The 27,900-nt window shown below is 38.4% G+C and overlaps 1 protein-coding gene across 9 annotated transcripts in view; it reads left to right on the top strand.

Annotated features, from left to right (window-relative positions):
• UBE2W (ubiquitin conjugating enzyme E2 W) overlaps window positions 1-27,900 on the top strand; it is a 139,932-nt gene that overhangs the window by 77,506 nt on the left and 34,526 nt on the right. For 2 of the 9 annotated variants that reach the window (XM_009455526.5, XM_009455525.5), the window contains one exon: window positions 8,841-12,333. The exons of 1 other annotated variant lie outside the window; for it this stretch is intronic. In XM_009455526.5, the coding sequence (XP_009453801.3) occupies window positions 8,841-8,854 (14 nt within the window). In that variant the 3' untranslated portion in view covers window positions 8,855-12,333. 6 more of the 9 variants (XR_010159275.1, XM_063816402.1, XM_063816400.1 and 3 more) reach the window with 6 other exon arrangements.

Genomic DNA, 27,900 nt, shown 5'->3' with positions numbered 1-27,900 from the left:
TTCGGCTCACTGCAAGCTCCACCTCCCGGGGTTCACACCATTCTCCTGCCTCAGCCTCCCGCGTAGCTGGGACTACAGGCGCCCGCCACCTCGCTCAGCTAATTTTTTGTATTTTTAGTAGAGACGGGGTTTCACTGTGTTAGCCAGGATGGTCTCGATCTCCTGACCTCGTGATCCGCCCACCTCGGCCTCCCAAAGTGCTGGGATTACAGGCATGAGCCTCCGCACCCGGCCAATTTTTGTATTTTTAGTAGAGACAGGGGTTTTGCCATGTTGGCCAGGCTGGTCTCGAACTCCTGACCTCAGGGTGATCGCCTGCCTCAGCCTCCCTAAGTGCTGGGATTACAGGCGTGAGCCACTGCGCCTGGCCTATTTTTAAAATATAACCAAAAAAATGTTTTTTTTCAATGTTGGGTATCAGCTCTCTGGAGAAAGGAAGAATTTCTGAATTTAAAAGGAATCACAAAGAAATTAAACATTCAATTATATGAAAATGTACAGCTTCTTTAACTTTAAAGCACTATCGTTATAAAGTTTGAAAAAATTGTGAAATGTTTATAGCTTATTAAAAATAAACCGTTTATGAAAGTTACTTAAGGATAAAAAACAAAATAGGCAAAAAAGTGCAGCTCAGTAAAATAATTACCAGTTTAAGATTTTGAAACAGTTTCTGAATCTGCGGAGTTTTATAAAACAAATGCAATACTGAAGGGGAGAGTAAAGGGTAGAATAAAATTGTTTTCATTCTTGCTGGTGGTATGTAGCAAGTTAGTGTAATCCTTTAAGGAAGCAGTTTAGCAGTATTTAGCAAGCTTAAAATTCAAGAGCAAACATTTGTCTTAGTTATTAAACTTCAGAGAATCTGTCCTAAAAAAAATCCTTAACACAAGAAAAGTTTTATTTATGAAATATTCAGTGTAGTACTTTATTATTATATACTCAGTTTCTTAGTCTGCCATCTGTTACTTCTACATGTGCTATTTGCCTCAAATTAATTCTACTACACACACAACTCCTCTCTTCTTAGGAGCTCTTTTACCAAAGCCTTGTTAAGTACTCCCTCCTTTGAGGAACCTAATAAACTTGAATGCTGGTTTTGTTTACATTAAGATACCCTCAGATAATTCTGATGTAGCTAGTCTTCTGAGAACTATTGTTTCTGAGATTATTTGACAAGGTTTCCAAATAGACTCATTAATAAACAGGCCTAATTCTTTCTTACATTCTTTTGCCTTTTAGGACCAAACACTAAGCCGCTTCTTCATGCCTTTACAAAAAAGCCTTAAAAAACAAACAAAAAAAATCCTTGAGTGTCAGAAACTCCTTTATCTTACTATAGTGAGTTCCCACATGCATCAAAAATTAAGATTAGCCAATTAGGAATATTGACAAACATAGTTATTTTTAAGTGTCAGTGTTTTTAAGACTCTAGTAATTCTGGTTCAGATAGATTCAATCTCACTAGTAATTGAAAGATTCTTCTTTTTTACAAGTGTTTTTAAACCACCTTGAGGTTTTTCATGCAACTTCAGGGGACATTGTGTTTTAGAAGATGAGTTTTTTTAAAAGTACACATTTTTTAAAGTACAACCCTCTCTCGTACTTTCTCATGCCATTATTAGAGGGTATTCCTATTTTTTCCTTATTTACTACTCCCTAGTGGAGAAAGTTCAAAAAGATAATCGGTTTTCTAGCCCCTCTAATGCTGGGTTATATGGTTGAAAGGATTTATGAGAAGTCTTTCATCTAAGAATACTTCAGAGTTTCTTCTTACCTGCTTTTGAATAAGAAATGGGGAAAGATAAAACCAGAAATATAAGGATTAATTCTTTAAATTAGGATTTATAATAGAAATATAAGTTCTTATTCTTTTTCTTTTTCTTTTTTTTGACGGAGTTTTGTTCTTGTTGCCCAGGCTGGAGTGCAGTGGCGCCATCTTGGCTCACCGCACCTCTGCCTTCTGGGTTCAAGAGATTCTCCAGCCTCAGCCTCCCGAGTAGCTGGGGTTACAGGCATGTGCCACCACGCCCGGCTAATTTTGTATTTTTAATAGAGATGAGGTTTCTCCATGTTGGTCAGGCTGGTCTTGAACTCCCAACCTCAGGTGATCTGCCCCCTCGGCCTCCCAAAGTGCTGGGATTACAGGTGTGAGCCACTGCGCCCAGCCAATAGAAGTTATTTTTCTTAGAGTTAACAGTTTTTATGTTACTGAGAAATCCATACTTTGTTGACTGAAGTAGAAAGTTCTTTTTAGTAGTTTGGAGACACGTAATCTCCAAGTAAGCCGAGAAGTACCAAAAAAATAGGCTTTCAAACCAAATTAACCTTTCACATAATATAAAATAGTCTGAAGTTCATACAGTAATTCGTTTTTCCAATAAACAGATTAAAGTTATCCTTTCCTCTTTCACCTCTCCCCGCCCCCCCAATGCAAATGAGCTATTTTTAAAAGGCACTGGATTCTTACTCACCTGAATTATGACTATTCTACTCCAGTCCCCAGTCCTGGGTACATAAATTTTTTTTTTCATTTACAGATAATTTTGTTTAAAATATCCTTGGTTCATTGACTTGCGATGACCATTCTTATCTCTTAATATATTTTCTCCTCTTGCTTGAATGCTGAATGTTAGAATCATTCCCCTCCACCATTCTCCTTTTAAGGGACAACTTTGTTTTGAAAGTGAGTTTCATAGCAATCAAGGAATGGAAATATTTGTTACACATTGAGATGGTAAAGCAGCTGTTCTGTCATCCAACTAGGATGGCTGCAGAGAATCTTCTTTGAACTTTTTCTTCACTTTTTTTTTCCTTCACTTTTAAAAAGCTAATGCATTTCAGCTGTGTAGCACATACTGTCTTCTCCTTTATATATATCAGAATAGCAGTCACAGGCAATGTAAATAATAGCTTGTCCTGGCATTATAGGTAAATTTGGGTAATCTTATCAAAGATAATCATACGCTTGTAAAAAGTATAACACATTAATTTTCTTATTAGAACTTTCCACAAGTCAGTATCTTTTCCTGCTTAGCTCTAGGTGTTATACTGCTTTGTTCCAGTATAACACCTAGTTACCAAGACATATGAACTCTTGATGTTTCTTAGCATCATCTAATTTTCAAAGGCTTACAGAACAGGCCAGTTTCCTTATGTGACTTTCAAGGCTAGGCAGAAAGATCAGAAACTGAACAAAAGCTTACTAAGAATTGGATAAACTCACTGAAACACTTAGCATTTCAGTTTCTAGAAACTAAGTGGAATTGTATGCCTCAGGTCTCAAGCTCCACAGTCCTCCTGTGTGGTGCTTCCCGACATACTTGGGTCAAGGTGAGTCAGTGTTTGTCAGATCTAAGCAAAGAGGCAAGAGAGGTTTGGTTTAGATTAGTGATTGTATATATACTTCCTGGATGCTGGATGCAGGATGGAGGCACAGTTAATGAAAAACAACAAATCTGAAATTTGCTTCATTTCCTGGTTTTATAAGAGGAGGACTCTGCTGACATGCTAAAGCTGAGCTGCCAAATACCTGTGTTAAAGTTCTTGGAAGAAGACACAAGGGCTCCATAGCTCAGGGGTTAGAGCACTGGTCTTGTAACGTTCTTGGAAGAGACCTCTCTCAGCTTAAATTTGTGGTTTTCTACATTATTAGTTAGAATCCCTTAAGAATTAGGCCAGTCACTGTTTACCCCACTGTTATTGTCTTTGCTTGCATCATAGCTTGTATTTATTTCTTTTGAGGTTCTTATTTACCACACAGTGATTTATTACCATGTAAAAAGTCACCTCATTAGTGTTTAGAGGTCTTTGGATATATTAAATAAAAAGTTGTATTGATAGTGACTGCACATTTCTTTATTACTTACTTGTAGTTGACTATCAATGTGTTTTCCAGAATTCCTTTATAGTTTCTATTCACTAAGAAATTGAAGTCATACCTGCTTTGAAATTCAAATTTATTCATTGCCAGTTAAGGCAGTGCGGGAGTGGGAGGGGATTCTTATGCTTTGAATAATCAATTGAGCAGGGAGAATAGGGTTAAAAAAAAACAAGCCTAACCAAAATAGATATGCAAAATAGACAACTCACCTCAGCATATAGATGGGCTAAGGAATTTTCTTATGATTCAGGGCTAGAATCTTCCTTAGAAAACAGATCTGCATACAGTTCCATGCACCAATAAATGAATGATTGAGGCCTCAGAGTTCTATATCATAAAACAGACATGATAATTGTTCTTGGGAAAGATAGAAAGTATCTTTTGAACGTGTCTCTTTGTGAGACCATAAAAATAATTTCAGTGAGGTAGCCAACTAAAGTCCATTAGTTGTATGGTCCATTTGTTTTCTGAGGTCAGTATCAGGCATATACAACTTAGTTTCATAAATGATTTGCTTTCCACAGCGGGGAGGACAGATATGTGGCTGGCTGGAACCATTCTCCTTAAAGTGTTAGAAAATTGAATGGTTGGTTATAAACTGTAGGTTGAATATCCCTTATTCGAAATGGTTGCTACCAGAAGTGTTTTGGGTTTCAATTTGTTTTTCTCGAATATTTGCATATACATAATGAGCTATCTTGGGGATGGGAGCCAAGTCTAAACATGAAATTTATGTATGTTTCACATATACCTTAAACACATATTCTGAGGGTAATTTTATACAAAACTTCATTTATTTTTTGAGACAGAATCTCACTCTGTCACTTAGGCTGGAGTGCAGTGGTATGATCATGGCTCATTGCAGCCTCAACTTCCCGGGCTCAGGTGATCCTCCCACCTCAGTGTCCCGAGTAACTGGGACTACAGACAACGTACCACCATGCCTAGCTAATTTTTGTATATTTTGTTGGGGGGTATAGATGGGATTTCACTATGTTGCCCAGATTGGTCTCAAATTCCTGGACTCAAGCAATCTGCCCGCCTCAGCCTCCCAAAGTGCTGGGATTGCAGGCATGAGCCACCACACTGGACCTATACAGCATTTTAAATAATTTTTTTGCATGAAACAGAGTTTTAACTGTTTAACATCATGAGGTCAAGTCTGGAATTTTCCACTTGTGGTGTCATGTTGATACTTAAAAAGTTTCAGATTTTGGATTTAGGGATGCTCACCCCGTGTAACTTAAGGCTCCTGTTTGTTGAAGATTGGTTTCAGAGACCTAAGCTCATAGGAAATGAATTGGCACAATGTTTAGATGGCATATCCAACAAAATGAGTCTGTAATTTGGGGAAGGTGTAGAGGAATATCGGTTTTTAAAAACCATGGACTGCATTCTGATTCTGTTCAGCTGGAACATTTCTATAGAAGTATAAAGACTACAAGAGGGCAGGAGCATAAAATTGTCTCAGACTAGTAGTATCAAACTCCTTTTCTTCCTGCTGTATAGTTGCTGTCCATAGATTTACCTGTGTTGTTGTACCAGCTTTTGAAGTTATAAAACCATTTTCTAAATTCCTGAGTCCAAACTTTTACTCAGTTTGTTTGTGCCTTCTGTTTCCTGCTGATTAACAAGTCTTTGTCTGCCTACTTTGAAATATCTCTTGAATTGGTTCGTTAAAGGAAAATTTTAATTCCCTAAATTATTGAGAGACAAAACTAAATATTTTCTCTTTCTTGGAGGTAGCATCCACTTCATATCCACTGACCTGTATTACTGTGTTCCTTTTTTTTCTAGTCTTCTGTCCCTGGGGATATCCAAGGAGATGGGTTTCCATGATAGTTGGAAAACTATATGATAGTTTTTATTCTCAGGAGAAAACTAAATGACCTTCTTCTAATATAGTTCTTTCTCATTTACATTTCTCAGAAGCCCCGTGAAGTTAGCCATGGTAGGTGCCACCTCTTTGAAACTGGCAGTTTGTATGTTATATTTGAAAGTGTAATTTTAGTAGAGGCTTCTGAATTTCCAGGAAAAATATAAATGGTTAATAATTAGATTTTTCTTCAGGCCATTATCTTGTTACAAATGCTTTAACCAAGAGATTAAATATACCATTCTTTTACCACCTTTTGTCAGCCTGTATTTGTCTTGACCCAAAATGGGTTACTCTGATTTTTTTTATTTTTTATTTATTTATTTTTGGTTGGGGGGTGAGTTTGTCCTGGTATCCAATAATACTTTCATCTGGCTAGCAAACTATGTTCTTTCTAGTAACGGATAAGTTTTTGCTTCTTAGTTATGGCCATCCTATTTAGAAAAAGGATGGCGATGGCTTTGGCTCATAGTTGTATCTATACTTAAAGTTTGCTTATAAACTCTTGATTACATATAGCCATCATGGATTCATAGTCCCGCAAGTCCCTGTTGATCTAGCTGTTATAGATCATTTGTTTCTTCAAAACGAGGGTATTCAAAGGTGGGTAGTATCATATCAGTCAAAAACAGGGATTGGGATCTGGAAAGTAGCTTCACAAAGATTTCCTAATCATTTTGGTAGCACATTCTACAGAAAACCTACTATACTAAAAACCTTCTGCAATGAACAAGTTAGTAAATAAAGATGCATTTGTGCTACCACCTGTCAAAGATGGTATGTCTTTGGAGATACAAGTTTATTGGTAGTTAACTGGATAACATTATGTTCAAATTGAATTTTATCTGTCACTTTTCTTATTGTATATATTGTTATCTTGTATCACCTTAAAATTTATCCCCAGTAGTTTGACATATTAGGTAGAATTTTAGTGCCATCTTTTAGCTTAGAGATTTGAGTATGATTAGTTTTAGTGTTAGTTTCAGGGACCAACCCTATTGTTACTCTATTGCAGAAGCGATGTTTTAAGGAACTTATTAATATTCCTAAGTTTATTTTATATCCATAACAAGTATATCTTCTCTGTTTCAAGTACCACAATAATTTAAAGAACATCCCTTTTTTTTTTTTTTTTTTTTTTTTTGGAGATGGTGTTGGCTAGGGATCACGGCTCACTGCAGCCTCAACCTCTGAGACTCAAGCGATCCTCCCACCTCAGCCTCAGCCTCCCAAGTAGCTGGGACTACAGGCATGCACTACCATGCCAGGCTAATTTTTGTATTTTTTGTAGAGGCAATATTTTGCCGTATTGCCTAGGCTGGTCTTGAACTCCTGGGCCCAAGCAATCCATCCACCTCAGCCTCCCCAAATGCTGGAATTACAGGCGTGAGCCACTTTGCATTGCCAAGAAAATTGTGAGTGAACTTTAGAGGATATAAACTACTTGTTTTCTTAAAGATACTATTCTTATTTATTTTAAGGTGTCTAATGAATTAGGGATGATTTATTTTTAAACTCCAGTCTGTTTCCCCCTTGAAATTACTGGATCATGGAATACTCTATGAGTTTGCCCAGCTTAGAAGTCAGATTTTACTGGTTTTTAATTAGCAGTATATCAATTCTAACATGAGATAGTGTATTAATCTGTTTTGTGTTGCTCTGAAGAAGTACCTGAGACTAATTTATAAGAAGAGAAGTTTATTTGGCTCACAGTTTGGAAGACTGTAGAGAAGCATAGTGCTGGCATTTGCTTCTGGTGAGGCCTCAGGAAGCTTTTACTCATGGTGGAAGGTTGAAGGGAGAGCAGGCAAGTCACATGGCAATAGAAGGGAGCAAGAGACAGGAAGGAGGTCCCAGCCCCTTTAACAGCCAGATCTCATGTGAACGAATGACTGCAAGGAGGGCACCAAACCATTCCTGAGGGATCTGCCCCCATGACCCAAACACCTCCCCATCAGGCCCCTCTCCAACATGGGGGATCACTCATTTCAACATGAGATTTGAAGGGGCAGATATCCAAACCATATCAGACAGTCTGTAAAATATTTTGACTAGGATTTCAGAATTTTTTCCTTGAGTGCTTTCACAACTCTTGGCCACCAGTCTTAGTTTCTTTATGTAGCTTCCTTCTGAAGAATAACTCATCCTCAGAATAAATCTTTCAGATATGTTTTGTGAAATAAATTTTGTAAAATAAATAATCCTAAAGTTGTCTGTGTTACATATATATGTGTTGAGGCTACAAGAAGTTATTATTAAATAATTTCATGAGTTTTTTAATGACCCCATTTACATATGTATCTGTACTTGCTGAAAGCTTATTTTCTTTTTTTTTTTTTTATGAGACAGAGCCTCCCTCTGCCTCTCAGGTTGAAGCGATTCCCTTGCCTCAGCCTCCTGAGTAGCTGAGACTACCAGTGTGTGCCACGACGCCCAGCTAATTTTTGTATTTTTAGTAGAGGGAGGGTTTCACCATGTTGGCCAGGCTGGTCTCAAAACACCTGACCTCAAGTGATCCGCCCGCCTCAGCCTCCCAAAGTGCTGGGATTACAGGTGTGAGCCACCGTGTCCGGCCTGAAAACGTATTTTCTAAAGGGAAATTAATCTTAACTGTTTATTGATTTGGAGATTGTATCTCATTGGTAAAGAACAGTTACTTCCTTCACAGTCTAAAGACAAATTGTGTATTATTCTGTGTTAAATAGCATGGCACTGTTGATCAGGAGTTTACTTCTGTCTCATTACAATGTGAACTTGTTGCCCATAAAATAATTCTCTTAAGATTGATACATCCTGAATATGTACTAACATGTCATGTCAGTTTATTATTTTAAATAGAATGTGCTAATATATCATTTTAAGGTTTATGTGAACTATTTCTCTGAAAGAATAAAACTTAATTTGTTTGTCACTGTATAATTGAACATATATTGCACTTTGTATTCACAGGTTTGGGGGAGGCAGATCAGACATGTAAACTATGTACTTCTTGCTAATTGAAATTATTTCTACATTAAACAGACTTGTAGAATTTACTTATACATGCTTGACTTTTTAATTATCTTTTTTCTCCTTTTCTTAAAGATGATACTTGTTGATGCCACTGTTATCATCCTCCTAGCAGAAGATAGTCCTACTGAGAAAATGAGCACTTTGATCATTCAGTCTTTGAACTTTAACCTTTGACTGGAAGTGACCTATAGGCAATGAAGACTACTTCCTTTTACTGCATTTTTACTCGTGTGCATTCTGGGCGCATGTTGATCGCTGGTTCAGTCCAGGCAACTGACATGCTTTTATTAGTCATACAGTATTAATGCAGGTGTCAGGAAATGTCAAATATTATTCCATTTTTTATTTTTATTTTTTTAAGCTTTTGGAAAAGCTCCAGGTCCTCATGTATTGTGCAATAACAATGACTTCCTTGGCGGTTTTGGTACGTTCATTGCCGGCAATGGACGTTGTAACAGGAAAAGTTTTCATTAACTCCTGCCACTCAATGATTAATGCATGATAGGGCCTATGAAATGAACTTACTGGTTATAGTGGGAATATAAATAAAGTGAGGGATCCAACATTACTTTAAAAGTCACCCCAACTGTTTATATTTGGATTCTATGCACTGTGATCCTAAGGTTAACAGCATGAATTAACATGCGTCTTTAAAGGACTGTAATGAAAGATCATTGCATATTTATTGAATTGTTTATATCTACTGTCAAGTTGTTTTGACATGGAAGATTTTCAAGTAACATTGGCAGAGAGGTACAGTATGTTATCCCTATGGTGAAAATAAATTAATTTGTTGTATATAGTTCCTCAATCTCTGAAGTAAAGGTATGAGTAATATAGGGTATGAATTGTTTAATCAAGGCTTTATTTTGGAAGTAAGAAAAATGGCAGTGATGATTAAATTGCTGCAGTCCATAATTTGGGCTTGTTATTTGTACATTAAAGATTTTTTCCAAGTAAGTTACACTCTGTTAACTTCCTGCTAGCCATCAGCATGAGCCCTACTGCCTAAACACTATTTCATTTATTTATGTTTGGAAACCCCGTAAACATTTTTGTTTGCAATCTTGTTTCTTTTGTTATAAGTCAAGTCTGAATGTTACAATACTTTTATTGAAACTTTTGTTAAGTTTTTTCTTGTAAATTTTCTTTACTTGTGAGTATCATCTTGTCCTTTAATCCTGTACCCTAAAATAAGAAATACATTTTTGACAGAGGCTTAATGTTTTAACAAAAGTGTGTGGACATTTTTATTTTAAAATTTAGGCAAAAATCACTATCAAATGGTTGCTTATTTGTCTCACACAGCCATATAGTTTTTCCTGGAGGGTTTTGTTTTGTTGTTGAAAAGACTTTGCTTACAGCTAGATAAAACTTTCTATAGAAAAAAAAAATTGTTGAAAGGTCCAGTTCTCAGTACCATGTGAGTTAATGATACTACAACTAAGTTCTTTTTAAAAAGTGATTAATGTATTTTATAAATTACCTTTTCACATATGCAAAATCTGTTTCTACTACAATGTTATTTTTACTAATGCCTTATTGTTGCACTCTTTTTGAAATATCCTGCAGTGAATATATGAATCAATTTGGGCTTAAAACTGAAAGCCAGTTGGCTGAAAGGTTTGAAATACGTACCCCAGTAAAACCATTCAATCAATAATTGGTAAATAATATTTTAAAATTGTTTTTAATCTGTATAGATGACATTTTGTAGCTTTGTACATGTTGTTAATTAAGGGCATATAATTTTACACTCAAAGTATAATTGCTGAACTCAGGGGTGGGTAGACTTCAAAAATATGTCTGCTATAGAAATAACTTGAAAAAAAAAATTAAAACCGTGGCCAGCCACCAAATTGTGGACACTGTTTATATACTGCTAGTTAACAATTACCACTTTTAAAAAATTATAACCGTTTTTGTTCTATCTTGACTAGATAAATTCTCACAATGATCTCTGTCAGTTTTATTAGTTGGCCTGTTTAACCAAGACAGAAAGTCTTTGAATTACTCATAGTTTTAAACTGCTTTTAATATGAAAATTGCAGCTGTAAATTATGTATTTTCATATTTTACGTAACTGCTGTACACTACTGTTTGACTTGATCTTTTTCTGGGGGTTAGGGAGAAATCTGTCTCCATATTGCTGGTTCTCTTACTAAAATGCTTTTATAAAGAAATGACCGGTGACATTTATTCACCAAAGGAATTAATATACTGAGTCAAAGATTAACAATGCTATACTATAGAGTAATAGGTCATATATAGCCTCAATTGAGTTTTTTATGACAATATTTTAACATACCTCTCTCTCTACATATAAATACCATAAAGTAAACTAAAATGAAACAGGAAAGTAGAGGAAAATGAAATAATTTCGGTACATCTTATGGTTTAAAGAGTAGAAAATAAGATGAAATATCCTAAAATATAGGAGCACAGACATTTAAAATTCATAATCAGGCTAACAACACTCTCTTGAATTTAGGAATCATTGAAAACTCCTTGCACTTAGATTTAATTTATATGTTAGTTACATTATTAAAAGTCATAAGGCATTTATCTGAGTCATTGCTCTACAGAGAGCAATTAATGGCTTGTAATAATAAAAAGAATATTTCTCTGTAATGCATTGTTGAAAGACAACCAGAATATCAAGAAAATGTATATAGGAATATGCTACTTGCCTCCTCCCTGCATTTCCTCGTGGGGCACTATTTGCTACATAGGCCTACAGAATTAGACTTTCATACTTAGAAGATAAGGTACACTCTTCTTCTTTTATTTATTTATTTATTTATTTTTAGGCCATTCTTCTGGTTTGCCAAATTCTATTAAGACAGTGATACATTTACTTCCTTATTTATGCATGCTTAGATCATGAACATGATGCCCTTCCTTTTTTTTTTTGGTCAAGTAGGGATTAATGCCATAGGTTTAGAGAGAAGGATTGTTTTCAGTTTTTAAGAGAATTTTTTAAAAATACATTTTATGGTTCTCTTAAGGAATTAATATTCACTTCTGAAGGACTTACTTGTAATATATAATTTATCATTTTAGCCAGCAGGGAAATAAATCATTTTTAATCCCCAGAAGAAAGTGCTGGAAATAGCTTCTATATAGTCAGCAGTTCACCTGGAGAAAGATCTTAATTCCTTGTTGTTTTGACTAGGAATATCAATATTTGGTATAAAATAACTAGAATAGTTTATTACCTTTTCCCTCATGAAATTTTAAATATATGCAAATATATATATCATTAGATTCCTGTGGTGGATAATAATTTCTTCAGATTCTAAAACAGGTGTCTAGTGACTGCTTAATTGTTTCCAAGTTGCATCAAAGATGAATTGGTAAATAATGGAAATGAGTAGTGATATGAAAATGGTTATGTAACTACATATTACTTGTTTCTGGTAATCAAGTCTTATTTTTTAAAAGCCTATTGTTTTTCAGAATTGAGATATTTAAAACTTGTTATAACTTCTTCCTAAAAATAGAAGAGAAGAAGAGGTACTGTGTGTTACAAAAATTTTTTTAAATAAAGAATTCAGTGTCACTAGTTCTAAGCCTTTATGGTTACTGCTGCTTATATTTCTTGATCTCACTTTCATTAATTTTTTTGTACATATCTTAGCTGAATGCTTAAAATTTACAATTATTCATAATTGTGTATGTAAATTGTTTTTCAAAAAGAACTGAAGCTTAACCATATTATTCTTTTCTGAGGATTCATTATCAAAATCAGCTACTATACTGTTATGTGTTATAGTAATGCCGTTACTGCCTGTGCATGATTGAGGTCTGTGAAGAAGGTGTCTTTTAATCTGCACCAACTGGCCCCAATCCTCTTTGTAGTCCTTTTTAAATTGTTTTAAATCTGTCCTTTATTTTTCTTCCTACTTTTCTGCCTCTTCCCACAGATGTCCAATGTATCAGTCTTCCGCAGTTTCCTTTTCTCACTTCTAATTTATTCTCTCTTTTTTTTTTTCTGAGGTTAGGGAATCTACAGAAGGACGATTATTAAAATTATGCCATGAATTTTTGAAAAATTTAAAATGCTCTCCTACAAATAAAATCCATGGAGTTTCTGATACTAATTTCAGTTTGTCAGTAGATGGCTAAATTTGTTGAATAATTGACTACTTGGTAAATGAGCTGTTAGCTGTAATTAGTTCTTTAGTACTAATATTAAGGAAATTTTGTTATTTTCGGATGAGGACTCTCCCAAAGCCAAATCATTATCCAAGCAAATTATTTATTTTTTCCATTTAAATTTCTAAGTCATTTTGAGATGTGGAATGATTATTTTTATTATTTATTTATTTATTTATTTTTGAGACGGAGTCTTGCTCTGTCACCCGGGCTTTAGTGCAGTGCACGATCTTGGCTCATTTCAATCTCCACCTCCTGGGTCTAAGCAATTCTCCTGCCTCAGCCTCTTGAGTAGCTGGGATTACAGGCACGTGCTGCCACACCTGACTAATTTTTAGTAGAGACAAGGTTTCACCGTGTTGGCCAGGCTGGTGTTGAACTCCTGACTTCAAGTGATCTGCCCACCTCAGCCTCCCAAAGTGCTGCGATTACAGGCATGACCCACCACACCCAGCCTGGAATCATTTTTAAAAAATAATTTGTGGGAGACTTGCTTTCTCAACATAAATTGTGTGTGGGTTGTTTTTTGTTTTTTGAGACGGTCTTCCTCTGTTGCCCAGGCTGGAGTGTGCAGTGGAACAGTCATTGCAGCCTTGACCACCTTGGCTCAAGCAATCCTCCTGCCTCCCGGGTAGCTGAGTCTACAGGTGTGTGCCACCATGCCTGGATGGATAGAATTTTTTTTTTTTTTTTTAAAGACACGAGGTCTCACCATGTTGCCCAGGCTGATCTTGAATTCCTGGGCTCAAGCATTCCTCCTGCCTCAGCCTCCCAAAATGCTGGGATTACAGGTGCAAGCCACCATGCCTCGTCTGTTTGCCGATTTAAGACAGGTTTATGTACATCATTATCATTAGAGGCACATAGAATCTAGACATGTACTTGAAACTTAGCTCTCTATCCTGAAAGTTGAAGTTAGGGTTCTTTGATCCTGGTGAGATGTTAATTGTAATTTTAATTTTCATATGTTAATATTGTGACTTGTATTTTGTGATGAGTCTCTAGAATGATTAAATGACTATTTTTTTATGAAAAATTTTTTGTTAATAAAATATCTGAGGGTATTTTGAGTATGTGGAAGGAATGCCTGAATAGAAGCTGATCTATCTTAACATACCTCAAGAACTCCAGTTTTAATATGGTGAGTGAGGAGTTGACTGGGAAAAGGAGAGATCCAATTCTTGTTCTAGTCCTTGGCACATACACTCTCTGGGTTTTGAGAAAAGGATGGTCCTACAACAATTCTAAGTTGTTTTCTCAAAGGCAAAAGCATGATTTCAAAATGACATCACTTGTCAGATTTTCTGGTGTATGGAAAGATTTAATAATCCTGCCTCTTTTGAAGCCTGAAACGTACAATTTAAAGCCTGAAATCTACCATAAGGAACTTGGTAAATTGTGTCAGATACCATGAAAATGCATCTCTTCATAGTTAACCACAGATTGTTTATGTAAAGGCAAATTGGTGGTCAGGTTCAAGGTAAAATGGATTATTGGGTTGATCAGTAGCCAAAAACTAAATGCATGTTCAGGTCAAAATGAATTTGTTTGTTTTAGTTGGTGCCATTTTCCTTTTATTATTCAGAACTACAGAGTGTGCATTTTATTAATAGGAATGAAAGCTCATGCTTGAGGATTTGAATAGGGTGGATGTATATATTTTATAAACTCAAGTTGCAAAATATGTAAAGTCACTACTTTTTAAATAGAATATAAATGTTAAAACAGACAAATCTATGTTATATATTTTTTAATACATGTATCAGACTTGTTAGTTGAATGCAGATTACTTTGCTTTATGGAATTTCATAACTTTTAATAATAAAGCAGTTGTTACTGGATTTTTTCTGTAGACTTGAATACTAAATGGGATAGATACCAGACCTCTTTTTGGTTTATGACGTAGAAGTATTTGTACAGTAGTTTCTCTTCACAAAAGACTGAATTTTAAAGGATTATAGAAACAGGAACATGTCCATTTCCAAAATGAGTGCAACAGAATGAAGATAGTCACTTAAACCATCTATTTAACACATCACATTTATGTAATATATAGCTAGTTTTAGTGTTTTAATAAGTCCCAACTAAAGACTGAGTGTTTTCAGTGAAGATGGAAATGGAGACCCGGGCACTTGCTTAGAGTTATCGTGAGTCCGATGTTCCTGAACTTCAAGTTGTACAATTAAGGGCATACTCTAAGAACTTCTGGATGCTTTCTGGAGTATACAAACAGATCAACTAATGACTTAAATGAGTGACTCTTGAAGCTGCAAGAAGAGGAAGGAAATAACCACAAGAAGGGGCTATCTCAGCATCTGTTATTCCTGACAGGAGGAATTAAATATGCTCTGCTGGTAATTCTAAGCTTTTCTGCAGGGGATCTGCTTGCCCCAGGAGCACCTTAGTCCTCATTGAGGCAGCCATTCTGCCATAAAAACGATCATGTCTCAAGCTGTTCCTGCCGTCCTACACAACTATGTTAGTAGATGGTTAGATAAATATATGAACCATCTTTTGTACTTTGATGGTGCCCTTTTCCTTTATTATAATCCTTAATTTCTACTTTCCATAGTAGGATTTGACTTTTCTCCATTAGTTTAAGCTACTCTGGATAAGTGACTCTGTTTATGTCCTCCCTATATTTCTTACTCATTTTCACACTAACATAACACATAACAAAATTAAACATAAGCTAAATTGAAGAAGCAAGTGACACAGCTAAGAGTTTTGTGTACTTGGACAACAAAGCTCAAAGCCACTGTGGTTATCTGTCCTGTTGGGAGCCCCTTTCAACCATTTTTTTAGTTGCCTGTAAGATTTATTTTTAATGTTTGCCTGCATAATGCAAAATACATAAGTGGGAATCCCTACGCCCTTTACAGTTAAGCGGATTATGGAAATAATAAGGAAAGTTTATCAACTAAGGTAGGAAATATCTTCTCATGTCTGTATCTGGCCTTCAGGGACTTAATGTGGGTGAATATATGTCATCAGACAAGATCCTAATATAGATGGCTGTATCCTGCAGATAGCCAATTCAACATTAAAATTTTATGTTTCCATACCTCAATGAAAACATATTTCTTTTATCCTGTTATAATTTAATGACATTCCCATCCAACTTAATCAAGCAATGAGACTCAGTAGTCCTCTCCTTGCATTTTTCAAGTCCTGTTGAGTGTAACTTTAAAATGTCTCTGAGATTTCTACCTTCTCTCCAGTCTCCTTACCATTAGGGCCTTTCACTACCTGGCCTTGGTGTCCCTAGGCTGCTCTTCAGCTGTCCACAAACCTTGTTTCATAAGCAGTAGCAATGCAAGCTTCCGCTGCCTTCTGCTAATGTTCTTCCCTCCTAGAATGTTCATGATCTGCGTTTCTACCTGAAAGGTCTAGTTCAAAGGTAGCTGAAAGGTTATCATCCTTGTCCTTTCTTCTCTCCCTACCAGTCATCTATCCTGAACTTTTAAACAATAGGGACAGTGTTGCAATTGTGTTTGTGTCCCCAGCACATAGCACACAGTACCTAGTATACAGCACCTGTAGCACATAGGCATTTAATAAGTGTGTATTGAATTAACTTGGTTATGCTTGTATTTTTATCCTAGCTTTCTCAAAGAAACTTAGGTGCTAGCTATTTTGAAACATATATCCAGAACCACCACCTGAGTAAAATGTATAACAGAACCCTGCTCTTTCTATCCCAGAGAGTTTGAGAAAACTACTTTTAAATAAATCATTAACCATTCTTCATTGGTTTTGGCTTTTTTTATAGGTGTTTCTCATATCTTTATCTCTGAGGCAAATTGCTTGTCACAAATTAATTGTTTTAAACTAAATACATCTCAGGAACCATAAAATCATAAAGGTAAACCTGACACAGAGTTTAAAAACCAGCATTAAGCAGATAATTATTGTGTGCCTTTCATATGCCAAGAAGGATGGCAGCTGAGGTATATATCTTCAAAGGGCGTATGTAATAAGGGAGATAATAAATAGAAAAGCATATCATATAAAATGTGACAAGCCTTAAGAGGTGCAGATAGTTTAGTTTCTGATTATCAAAGAAACATGTCTGTGAAAAGTACTGTCATGCATAAAGATAGACGGGCCAGGCACAGTGGCTCACGCCTGTAATCCCAGTACTTTGGGCGGGTGGATCACGTCAGGAGCTTGAGACCAGCCTGGCCAACATGGTGAAACCCCGTATCTACTAAAAATAAACTAACGGCGTGGTGGTGGGCGCCTGTAATCCCGGCTACTTGGGAGGCTGAGGCAGGAGAATAGCTTGAATCCGGGAGGCGGAGGTTGCAGTGAACTAAGATCACGCCATTGCACTCCAGCCTGGGACAGAGCGAGATTCCGTCTCCAAAAGAGAGTGGATGGGTGCCAGGGATGGAAAAACTACATATTAGGTACTGTGTTCGCTATTTGGGCGATGGGTTCAGTAGAGCCCAAACCCCCAGCATTAGGCAATAGATCTGTGTAACCAACCTGCACGTGTACCCCCTGAATTTATTTTCTTTAATACTGTCATGGGCTAGGCATGATGGCTCATACCTGTAATCCCAGCACTTTGGGAGGCCAAGGCAGGCGGATCAGTGAGGCCAGGAGGTCGATACAAGCCTGGCCAACATGGAGAAACCCCATCTTTACTAAAAATACAAAAAAGCTGGGCATGGTGGCACACGCCTGTAATCCCAACTGTTTGGGAGGCTGAGGCACAAGAATTGCTTGAACCCGGGAGGCAGAGGTTGCAGTGAGCTGAGACCACACACTGCACTCCAGCCTGGGTGACAGAGCAAGACTCCATCTAAAAAAAATAAAAATATTGTCATGACCTGAAAAATGTAAACTTTGTAGATGGGTTTCAGGCAAGAACAGAGTTCCCAAGTACAAAATGCTAGGACAGGAGAGGAGTTTGCATGAAGATCAGTACAAAGGACTGTGTGACTGGTTCAGGATGAGCAGGGTATTTGGAATGATGTAGGTCCTTGTGAGTCAGGGTAAGATTGAAGTTATTTGGTCCTTCAGTTTCCATTAGCTGAGAGATGAGCCCAGCAACTAAGAGTTCTTTTGTCCTCAGGGAATTTGTCAACTGGGAAGAAATAGTTATGAAACTGAGCTACTGTGTGGGCGGTATCACAAGGATAGTTGCCCAGGATATGCCTAAAACAAGGAGTCTGAAGTACTACCCCAGCATCCCACCCACCAAGAAATAATTTAAAGCTAGACCCAGTAGGTCTACTTCATAGTAAAGATCAGCTAAGTAAACCAGCCATCATTCAGACTTGCACCCACTCTAGGGTGGTTCAGGGAATGTCAAGCCTTGGACTTGGATTAAGGTGTGGTCCCTGACTAGCAGTGTCCTCAGGAGATGACATGCAGAAGCAAATGAATATCCTCTCTGGAGGAAGATACTTTCTTCCTAGGACATAAAGTTATCACATTCTAGGAAATAAGACACCATGATTAACAGCCAGCAGGAATATAAACAGACCTAGAAAGCAGTAGAGGAGTTTGACATGATCTGATATGGTTTGCTGATCTGCCTGGCTTAACTTGGGATCTTCTGAAGAATGAGAACCTATCTTGTTTGTCTTTATACTCATTTAAATATTGAATGCCTACTGTGTCTCAAGGAACTATGATCAGGCAGGGAAGGCAGACAGGTTATTGAAATACAGTTTGACACTTGGTATCCTGGGGTAATCACAGAGTGCTGGGTGAGCATCGAGGCAGGAAAAATCAACACATGGAGTCCAAGAAAGAATTCAGGGAACATGACAAACTGCAGGATGAGTATTTGCCGGGTAAAGGTGGGAGAGTGAAGATGAGGGCATGTATAAGCACACACTGCAAAGGCCCGGGTGTGATAAAGAACAGTGTGGTGGGAGCATTGAATTAGAGTGGTAAAAAACCATGTTATGGCCAGGTGTGGCTCACACCTGTAATCCCAACACTCTGGGAGGCTGAGATGGGCAGATCACCTGAGGTGTGGAGTTTGAGATCAGCCTAGCCAACTTGTCTCTACTAAAAATACAAAAAATTAGCCGGGCTGGTGGCATGTGCCTGTAATCCCAGCTACTTGGGAGGCTGAGGTGGGAGAATTGCTTGAACCAGGAGACGGAGGTTGCAGTGAGCCCAGATCGCACCACTGCACTCCAGCCTGGGCAACCGAGCAAGCCTCCATCTCAAAAACAAAAACCATGTTATAAAGTTTTGACTTAATATTGTGGGCAAAGGGACTGGTGGAATGAGATTTGCACTTTGGACAAATTACCTTGGCCTTGGCTGTAGTCTGGAGAATGGATTGGAAGAGTCACAGAGCTGGGGATGTGGGGATGGGAGCAGAACCCAAGAGGCTTTTTCAGTAATCCAGACAAAGGATGATGGCTTGAATTGATTATAATATGAACTACTGGAATAAAGATAGACATAGTGGAACAGAATAGAGAGTCCAGAAATATGGTCAATTGATTTTCAAAAAAAGATGCCAGGGCACTTGTGGGTGAAGCAATACTCCATCGAACGAAAGGCATTAGAACATTTGGAAAGCCGTATGCAAAAAACAAAAATCTTACCTAACACTGTATACAGAATTAGCCCAAAATGAATCATAGACCTAAATTGAGAGCAAAAACAATAAAACTTCAAAAAGGAGAAAATCTGAGGTCTTGGATTTGACAAAGATTTCTTAACTATGACACAAATTCTAAAAGAATGAGTTGGACTCATCAAAATTTGAAACAGGTTCTTCAAAAGACAAACTATGAAAATAAGACAATATCTTTGCAAATATATCTGATAAAGGATATGTTTATAATTTTTAAAGAACTTAAAATTCAATAACAAAACCCAATGAAGTAATGGGTGATTTTGTTTTTTACTCAAACTGATATGTAACCAAAGAGAATATAGGAATGGCAAACAAACACGTGGAATGCTGCTTAACACCTTTAGTCCTTAGCAAAATACAAATAAAAACAATGATGAGATACCACTACACACCCACTGCATTGACCATACCAAGTTGTGGCAAGGATGTGGAGCAATGGAAACTCTCCTACACTGCAGGTGGGAATTTAGAATTGTATAACCACTTTGGAAAATAATTTGGCAGTTTCTTTAAAAGTTATGCACATACCTACTATACAAATCAGCCATTTCACACCTAGCTATTTGCCCAAGAGAAAAGAAAGCATATGTCCACAAAAGGCTTTGTACACTAATGTTTATATGAAACATAAAACATTTTATGTTTTATGTAATCTGCCCAAACTAGAAACATCCCGAATGTCCATCAATAGGTGAACAGATAAGCAACTCTCCATACAATGGAATAATATTCAGTAATAAAATAGGAACAAACTATTGATACATGTAATGAAGTTCATGAATCCTGATAAATCTCGGTTATGCTGAGTGAATATAGCCAGGCCAAAAAGCATACATCCTGTATGGCTTTATTTACATAAAATTTTAGAAAATGCATCCTTAGTTACAGTGACAGAATCAGATAAATGTTTGCATAGGGAAATGGGATGGCGGGAAGGGGAGATTACAAAGGGGAAGAAACAAACTTTTGGGAATGATACATATGTTCATTATCTTGATTGTCTTGGTTTCACAGATGTATATGTCAAACTCATCAAATTATATACTTTATTTGTAGATTATTGTACATTATACCTCAATTAAAAAAAAAAAAAAACAATTGGCCAGGCACAGTGGCTCATGCCTGTAATCCCAGTACTTTGGGAGGCCAAGGCAGGCAGATCACGAGGTCAAGAGATCGAGACCATTCTGGCCAACATGGTGGAACACCGTCTCTTCTAAAAATACAAAAAAAAAAAAAATTAGCCAGGCCTAGTGGCGCATGCCTGTAGTTCCAGCTACTCAGGAGGCTGAGGCAGAAGAATCGCTTGAACCCGGGAGGTGGAAGTTGCAGTGAGCCAAGATCATGCCACTGCACTCCAGCCTGGTGACAGAGCGAGACTCTGTCTCAAAAAAAAAAAAAAAAAAAAAAAAAAAAAAGGCTTTTAGTAATAAAGACAGGATGATGGCTGCCTGAAATAAGGTATGAGAAAGAGGACAAATTCAGCCATAATCAAATTGTCCAAAATCACACACTTTAAATGTGATGGAGCTAGAATTAAAAACCTGAGTCTAGCCTGGGCAACATGGTGAAACTCCATCTCTGCAAAAATATAAAAATTAGCTAGACATGGTGGTCTGCACATGTGGTCCCAACTACTTGGGAGGCTGGGGTAAGAAGATCACTGCACTCCTGCCTGGATGACAGAACGAGACACTATTTAAAAATAAAAATAAAAAAAAAACCCAAACCTGAGTCGGACAAATTCCAAAATCCATGCTGAAAGTCAGTACACTTATACTTGAGATAACCACTATGTTTTGGGCTTGGACAAATGAGTTGAGGGTGATAGTTTTCACCAAAGTACAAAGAGAAGAAGCAGGTTTGGGAGAAAAGGAGATGTGTTTGCATTCCCCCATTGCATCGAGTATGGTAGCTTATATAGTCAATTAGTAAGTGGAGACGGGAGCTGAAGTTTTTAGGTAGCAATGATAGTGAAATATTTAGTGTGATGATTTTACTCAGTTTATGGGTTAATTGCCCATTAACTAATAGCTGGAAAGGAATTTAATACTTTTTTTTTTTTTTTTTTTTGAGACTGAGTCTCACTGTGTCACCCAGGCTGGAGTGCAATGGTGCGATCTAGGCTCACTGCAACCTCTACCTCCCAGGTTCAAGCAATTCTCCTGCCTCAGCCTCCTAAGTAGCTGGGATTACAGGCGCATGCCACCATGCCTGGCTAATTTTTGTATTTTTAGTAGAGACGGGGTTTCACCATGTTGGCCAGGCTGGTCTTGAACTCCTGACCTCAAGAGATCCAACTGCCTCAGCCTCCCAAAGGGCTGGGATTACAGGCGTGAGCCACCGCGCTCAGCCAGGAATTTAATACTTTCTAGTCCAAAAGCCTAATCAATGAATAAATTATTTCTGAATGTCTTTGAAGCGATCACCCTGATCACCTTCATTTACAGGGATTAACCTAACTCAGAAAATCATTGCAATTTTGAATAAATCTGATTATTAGAAAGTTATTTCTTCCAGGTCAGGCGTGGTGGCTCACACCTGTAATCCCAGCACTTTGGGAGGTTGAGGCAGGTGGATCTCTTGAGTCCAGGAGTTCGAGACCAGCCTGGGCAACATGGCAAAACCTCGTCTCTACAAAAAAAATACAAACAAATTAGCTGAATGTGGTGGTGTCACCTGTAGTCCCAAGTAGCTGGAAACTAAGGTGTGAAGATTGCTTCAACCTGGGAGATGGAGGTTGCATTGTGCCACTGCACTCCAGCCTGGAGATAGAGTGACATACTGTCTCAAAAAATAAATAAATAAATAATTTTTTTTTCAGAACTGAAATCTGCCTTCATACTATCTATTACGGGTTGAATCATGTCCTCCAATAAGATGTGTTGAAGTCTTAACTCCCAGTACATCAAATTGTGACCCTATTTGGAAATAGAGTCATTGCAGATGTCATTAGTTGAGGTGAGGTTATACCGAAGTAGAATGTGACCTTAATCCAATATAACTGGTGTCCTAAGAATTGGAGAAGAGACTCAGACACATGGGGAGAAGACCATGCAGTCATAGAGTGATGTATCAACAAGCCAGCAAATGCCAGGGATTGCTGGGAACATCAGAGGCTGGAAGAGGCAGGGAAAGTTTCTTCCCTAGAGCTGTGGGAGAGAACATGATTCTGCTGACACCTTGATCATGGACTTCCAGCCTCCAGAACTGTGAGACAACAAATGTCTGGTTTCTTTTAAGTCATCCAGTTTGAACTACTTTGTTATAGCAGCCCTAACAAACACACACACGCTATCCCTTTTTTCTAGTTCTGTCTTCTGGAAACACGGAATAAGTCCTGGTTTCTTTTCCATATATTTTCAGGTGTTTTGAGAACATATTTCAAGAACATATTTCATGACACAGTGAGGAAAACATTTCCTTTACTGGTTTTTAATATGATACATTTTCAAATCCTTGCATCATTCTTTTGTAGGGTCAAGATTTTCAAAGATGCTTTAAAGTGTAGTAACCAGAACTGATCTTACCACTTCAAATAGTCTAAGATACAAAAGAGAATAGAACTTGCTCTGTGGTTTAGAGCAAGGATTTTCAAGCTGTTTCTCAGAGCTCTAGGAGTTTCGTGCAGTTACCTCAGGGGCACACGTGAGTATATTTCATATTGATATTCTATAGACGTTTGCATTAGGAGAAAGTGTTTGCTGTTGAAAACAAGCTCGAAAAACATTTCTTTTTCTTTTTCTTTTTTTTTTTTTTTGAGATAGAGTTTTACTCTTGTCACCCAGGCTAGAGTGCAGTGGCGCGATCTCGGCTCACTGCAACCTCCTCCGCCCAGGTTCAAGCAATTCTCCTGCCTCAGCCTCCCAAGTAGCTGGGATTACAGGCATGTGCCACCACGCCCGAATAATTTTGTATTTTTAGTAGAGACGGGGTTTCTCCGTGTTGGTCAGGCTGGTCTTGAACTCCCAACCTCAGGTGATCTGCCCGCCTCACCCTCCCTGCCCTCCCAAAGTGCTGGGATTATAGGCATGAGCCACTGTGCCCAGCGGAGACAGGGTCTTGCTCTGTCACCCAGGCTAGAGTGCAGTGGTGTGATCTCGGCTCACTGCAACCTCCGCCTCCTGGGTTCAAGTGATTCTCCCGCCTCAGCCTCCCAAGTAGCTGGGATTACAGGCACGTACCATGCCTGGTTAATTTGTGTATTTTTAATAGAGACAATGTTTTGCCATGTTGGCCAGGCAGGCCTTGAACTCCTGACCTTAGGTGATCCACCTGCCTCGCCTTTTCAGTGTTTAAAAGCAAAGACATAAGCCTACAGCATACCATTTATTATCTCATTTAGTGTCTTCAGCCAAGCATATTATTTAAGCATTGTAACTACTATCAAACATCATGCTACTATCACTTGGGTCATCTTTCTATACAGTAGCCCCCCTTATTAATGGTTTTGATTCCCATATTTGCAGTCGCCCACAGTCAAAAATAGGTCTAAAAATAGGTGAGTACAATACAATAAAATATTTTGAGAGAAAGAGAGAGACCACATTCACAAATAACTTTTATTACAGTATATTGTTGTAATTGGCCTATTTTATTATTAGTGATGATTGTTCATCTCTTACTGTGCCTAATTTAGAAGTTAAACTTTATCATAGGTATGTCTATGTAGGAAAAAGCATAGTATATAAGGGATTTGGTACTATTGGCAGTTTCAGCAATTCACTGAGCGTCTTGGAACGTATCCCCCGTGGATAAGAGGGAACCACCATGTAAATTTAGAAAGGAGATACTAGTTGTTCTGGTGTGGCTTGTTTTTGGTGAGTTCAAGCAGGTTCCAAATAGTCACTCCTTTGCTTTCTATTTGAATTAGTGAACTCCACACATATTGTTTTCCATTTTCTGGTCTGTTGAAATATACACATTCTAGTCTAAGAAAAAAGTGTCTTGAGTGAGTGCGAGGCGAGTGCAGCAGCTGTGGGGACCTGCCTTGCCCTGCCTCCATGAAAGAACTTGCTGGAAAGCTGCAGGCAGTGCGGCAGCTGCTGTGGGATCTGCCTCAGTTTCAGAGCCATGGCCACACTTCTTCCACACAGCCCCCAGCCAATGACTGAGCATGGTGGGGGCCTGGCCATTTCTGCTCAGCGTGGCACTTCTCTAACACGTAATCCTTGCTCTAAACCTCCACATTGGCTGGCGAGAACTTGTCAGATCTGCCTTCCAGTCCAAAGCTCTGTCTGCCCAAATTTGCCTCTTCTTTACCTTCCCAGGTTTCAGATCTGCATCATTGTTTGGTTTTCTTAGCCCAATCCTCTTCCTCTGTCTTTCACAAACTTACTCCCCTAACAAACCTCTTGCCCTCCTAACTCCAGTATCTGCTTCCTGGAGGACCCAAATCAACACAGTTGGCACTGGGTGTGGTGCACGAGGAAGGTGCTAAATGGGGCATTGAGACCTAATCACTCACTGTCTGTCTGACAGTGAGGACTCCATTTCAGAGGGCATGTTTTTAATTACAAACTTCTATATCGAGCCGAGATGAAGCAACGGGGACTGGATTTAAAGAACTAAAAACTCAGATGAAATATATGAAACAATAATTTTCAAAACACTGGCTAGCAAGCAAAAAAGGGCATCAGTCACTGAACGAAGGAAAACAGATGGAGTGAGCCCTACACCTGCTTCACTGCTGGATCGCAGGGAAGCAGGCGTAGCCCAGCCATCCTCCTGACCTGGGGAGACAAAGCCGGAAGTCCAGGGAGGCCCAGGGTGACTGGAGTCCTCAGGTGGGAGTACTAAAGAGGAGAGGGCTTTCTAGAAAGAGGGCCCCAGGGATCTCAGAGGGCAGCCAGTGTGGCTTCAGCATGTGTGGGGGCTGTGAAGCTGGGGAAGGAACCAACCAAAATGAGCGATAGGCAGAGATCACACAAAGCTGGGAAGAGCTTGTGTTCCTCCAGCCAGAATGCAAAACCGTGCAATTCAGGGGGCATAGGGTGGAATATTCAGAAAGCATTGCCTATTATTGAGGAAAAATTAATCCTTAATGAATTCTCTAAAAAAACATAAAAAGCAAGTCTCAAGAGGTTTACACTCTTTCCACATAACCAGACTACATTGTAGAACAAAGCTCTAGAATATTTCTAGCAAGTATTTTATGTATATAATATATAAATAATTATAATTATATATAAATTCATATATATATATATACACTCAGGACCCAACATTCCAGCTGATATCACATTATCTACATTGGGATCCTTTTGTCCTAGAAGGATGTTGTGGGTTGAACTGTGTGCCCTTCAAATTTGAAGTGAGATGCCTTCTCCATTAGTCCATGTGGTCCCTGGCTATGCCCTTCAATTTTGTGTTGAAGTCTAACACCTAGTACCTCAGAATGTGATCTTATCTGGAGACAAAGTCTTTACAGAGTTAATCAAGTTATTATGAAGTCATTAGAACAGGCTCTAATGCAGTGGGACTGGTATTCTTTCTTTTTTGGGTGGGGGAACAGGGTCTTGCTCTGTTGCCCAGGCTGGAGTACAGTGGCACAATCTCAGCTCACTGCAGCCTTCGACTCCCTGGCTCAAGCACTCCTCCCACCTCAACCTCCTGAGTAGCTGAGACTACAGGTGGGCACCACCATGCCTGGTTAATTTTTTTGTAGAGATGGGGTTTTGCCATGTCACCCAGGCTGGTCTTGAACTCCTGGACTCAAGTGATCCACCCACCTCAGGCTCTTAAAGTGCTGGGACTACAGGCATGAGCTACTGTACTCAGCCTGGTGTTCTTATAAACAGGGAAATTTGGGCACAGAGACACACACAAAGGGAAGAAGATGTGAAGATACAGGAAGAATGTGAAGATGGTCATCTATAAACCAAAGAGAGGCTTGGGACAGACCCTACCCTCTGAGTCTTCACAGGAAAACAACCCTGCCCGCACCTTGATCTTGGACTTCTAGCTTCCAGGGCTGTGAGAAAATAAATGTCTGTTGTTTAAGCCATCCAGTTTGTGGTACTTTATTACAACAACCCTAGCAAACTAGTACAAAGGGCATGCAATTCATTCTCACTGGAATAACACTGTCTGGGTATTTGTTTACCTTTTCTGCCTGCGCAGTCTATCAGCCAGCATCACTGTCTGGGGTCTTATGGAGTGCCTGATTCACAGGCATGTATCCCACACAACAGAGCATCTGACCAGGACACTTACTTCACAGCAAAGCTCCAGAGGTCACCTGGCCCTATCACACAGCACCACCCAAAGTAATCAACCTGAAAGAACATTAGCACTGCTTACTGGAGGAACAGCTGACTTATCGGTTTGGAGGCAACACTCTCCAAAGATGGGTGCCATCTTCCAAGATGCTGTATTTGCACTTGACTCACAGGCCTATTTATGGGGCATTGTTTCTAATAGGAAGAATATATGGGTCCTGGAACAATGGCCCCCACCCAAGGGGTTCCATTCTTGCCAGGAAACACCGCAAGAGTCCCATTGAGGCTGGGTGTGGTGGTACACACCTGTAATCCCAGCTACTCGAGAAGCTGAGGCAGGAGAATTGCTTGAAACTGGGAGGCGGAGGTCGCAGTGAGCTGAGATTGCGCCACTGCACTCCAGCCTGGGCAACAGAGCGAGACTGTCTCAAAAAAAAAAAAAAAAAGAGTCCCATTTAACTCTAAATTATTGCTACTGTCTTAGTACTTGGATTCCTGTGTCCAGAAGCAGGCTGTAAAGAAGGTCATCTTGGTAGGCGCAACTGACCCTAATTTCCAGCTCAACCATCCAGAATAGACCACTCAAGGCAATTTCTTATGGATTTAGACTACAATACATTCTAATTTTCCTTGAACATATTTTTTTCCTAAGAAGTAATGTTAAAGACCTTTAGAGATAATTCCTAGCTCTGAACGTAGTTTCTAGAACAGATAAGAATTTCTTGGAAAACATTGCCTTCTGTAGTACATAAGAAGAATAGAGTGTCAATACATATAACTAAACAGGAGCAAAAATAACAATACTTCTGGAAATTTGACATAAGTCATGGAAATTTACTTGATTTTGGACTTGAGGTAAACAATATGTCTTTCTGCTTTTATCCGCAGTTGCTTGCATATTTCCTGTTATAAATGTTTGTCTAATGATTAAACCAACAAAAGTTCTGAACCTTAAGTTCAAATATCAAATTCCAATTTATTCTCATTTTGATGTTCCTAAAATTATACCTCTAGTTCAAATTTTTAGATGGCCAAAGTGTTTGCTTTATTCACAAAGTTGAAGAGAAACTTTCAGGAGCTCAAAGCAAGGAGATATTGTTTTACATCTCTGTCTCTTCAGGAAAAAAAATATGACTTT

This window comes from Pan troglodytes, chromosome 7, assembly GCF_028858775.2.
Source record: "Pan troglodytes isolate AG18354 chromosome 7, NHGRI_mPanTro3-v2.0_pri, whole genome shotgun sequence".
NCBI lineage: Eukaryota > Metazoa > Chordata > Mammalia > Primates > Hominidae > Pan > Pan troglodytes.
This window is presented reverse-complemented; position numbering and strand designations above follow the sequence as displayed.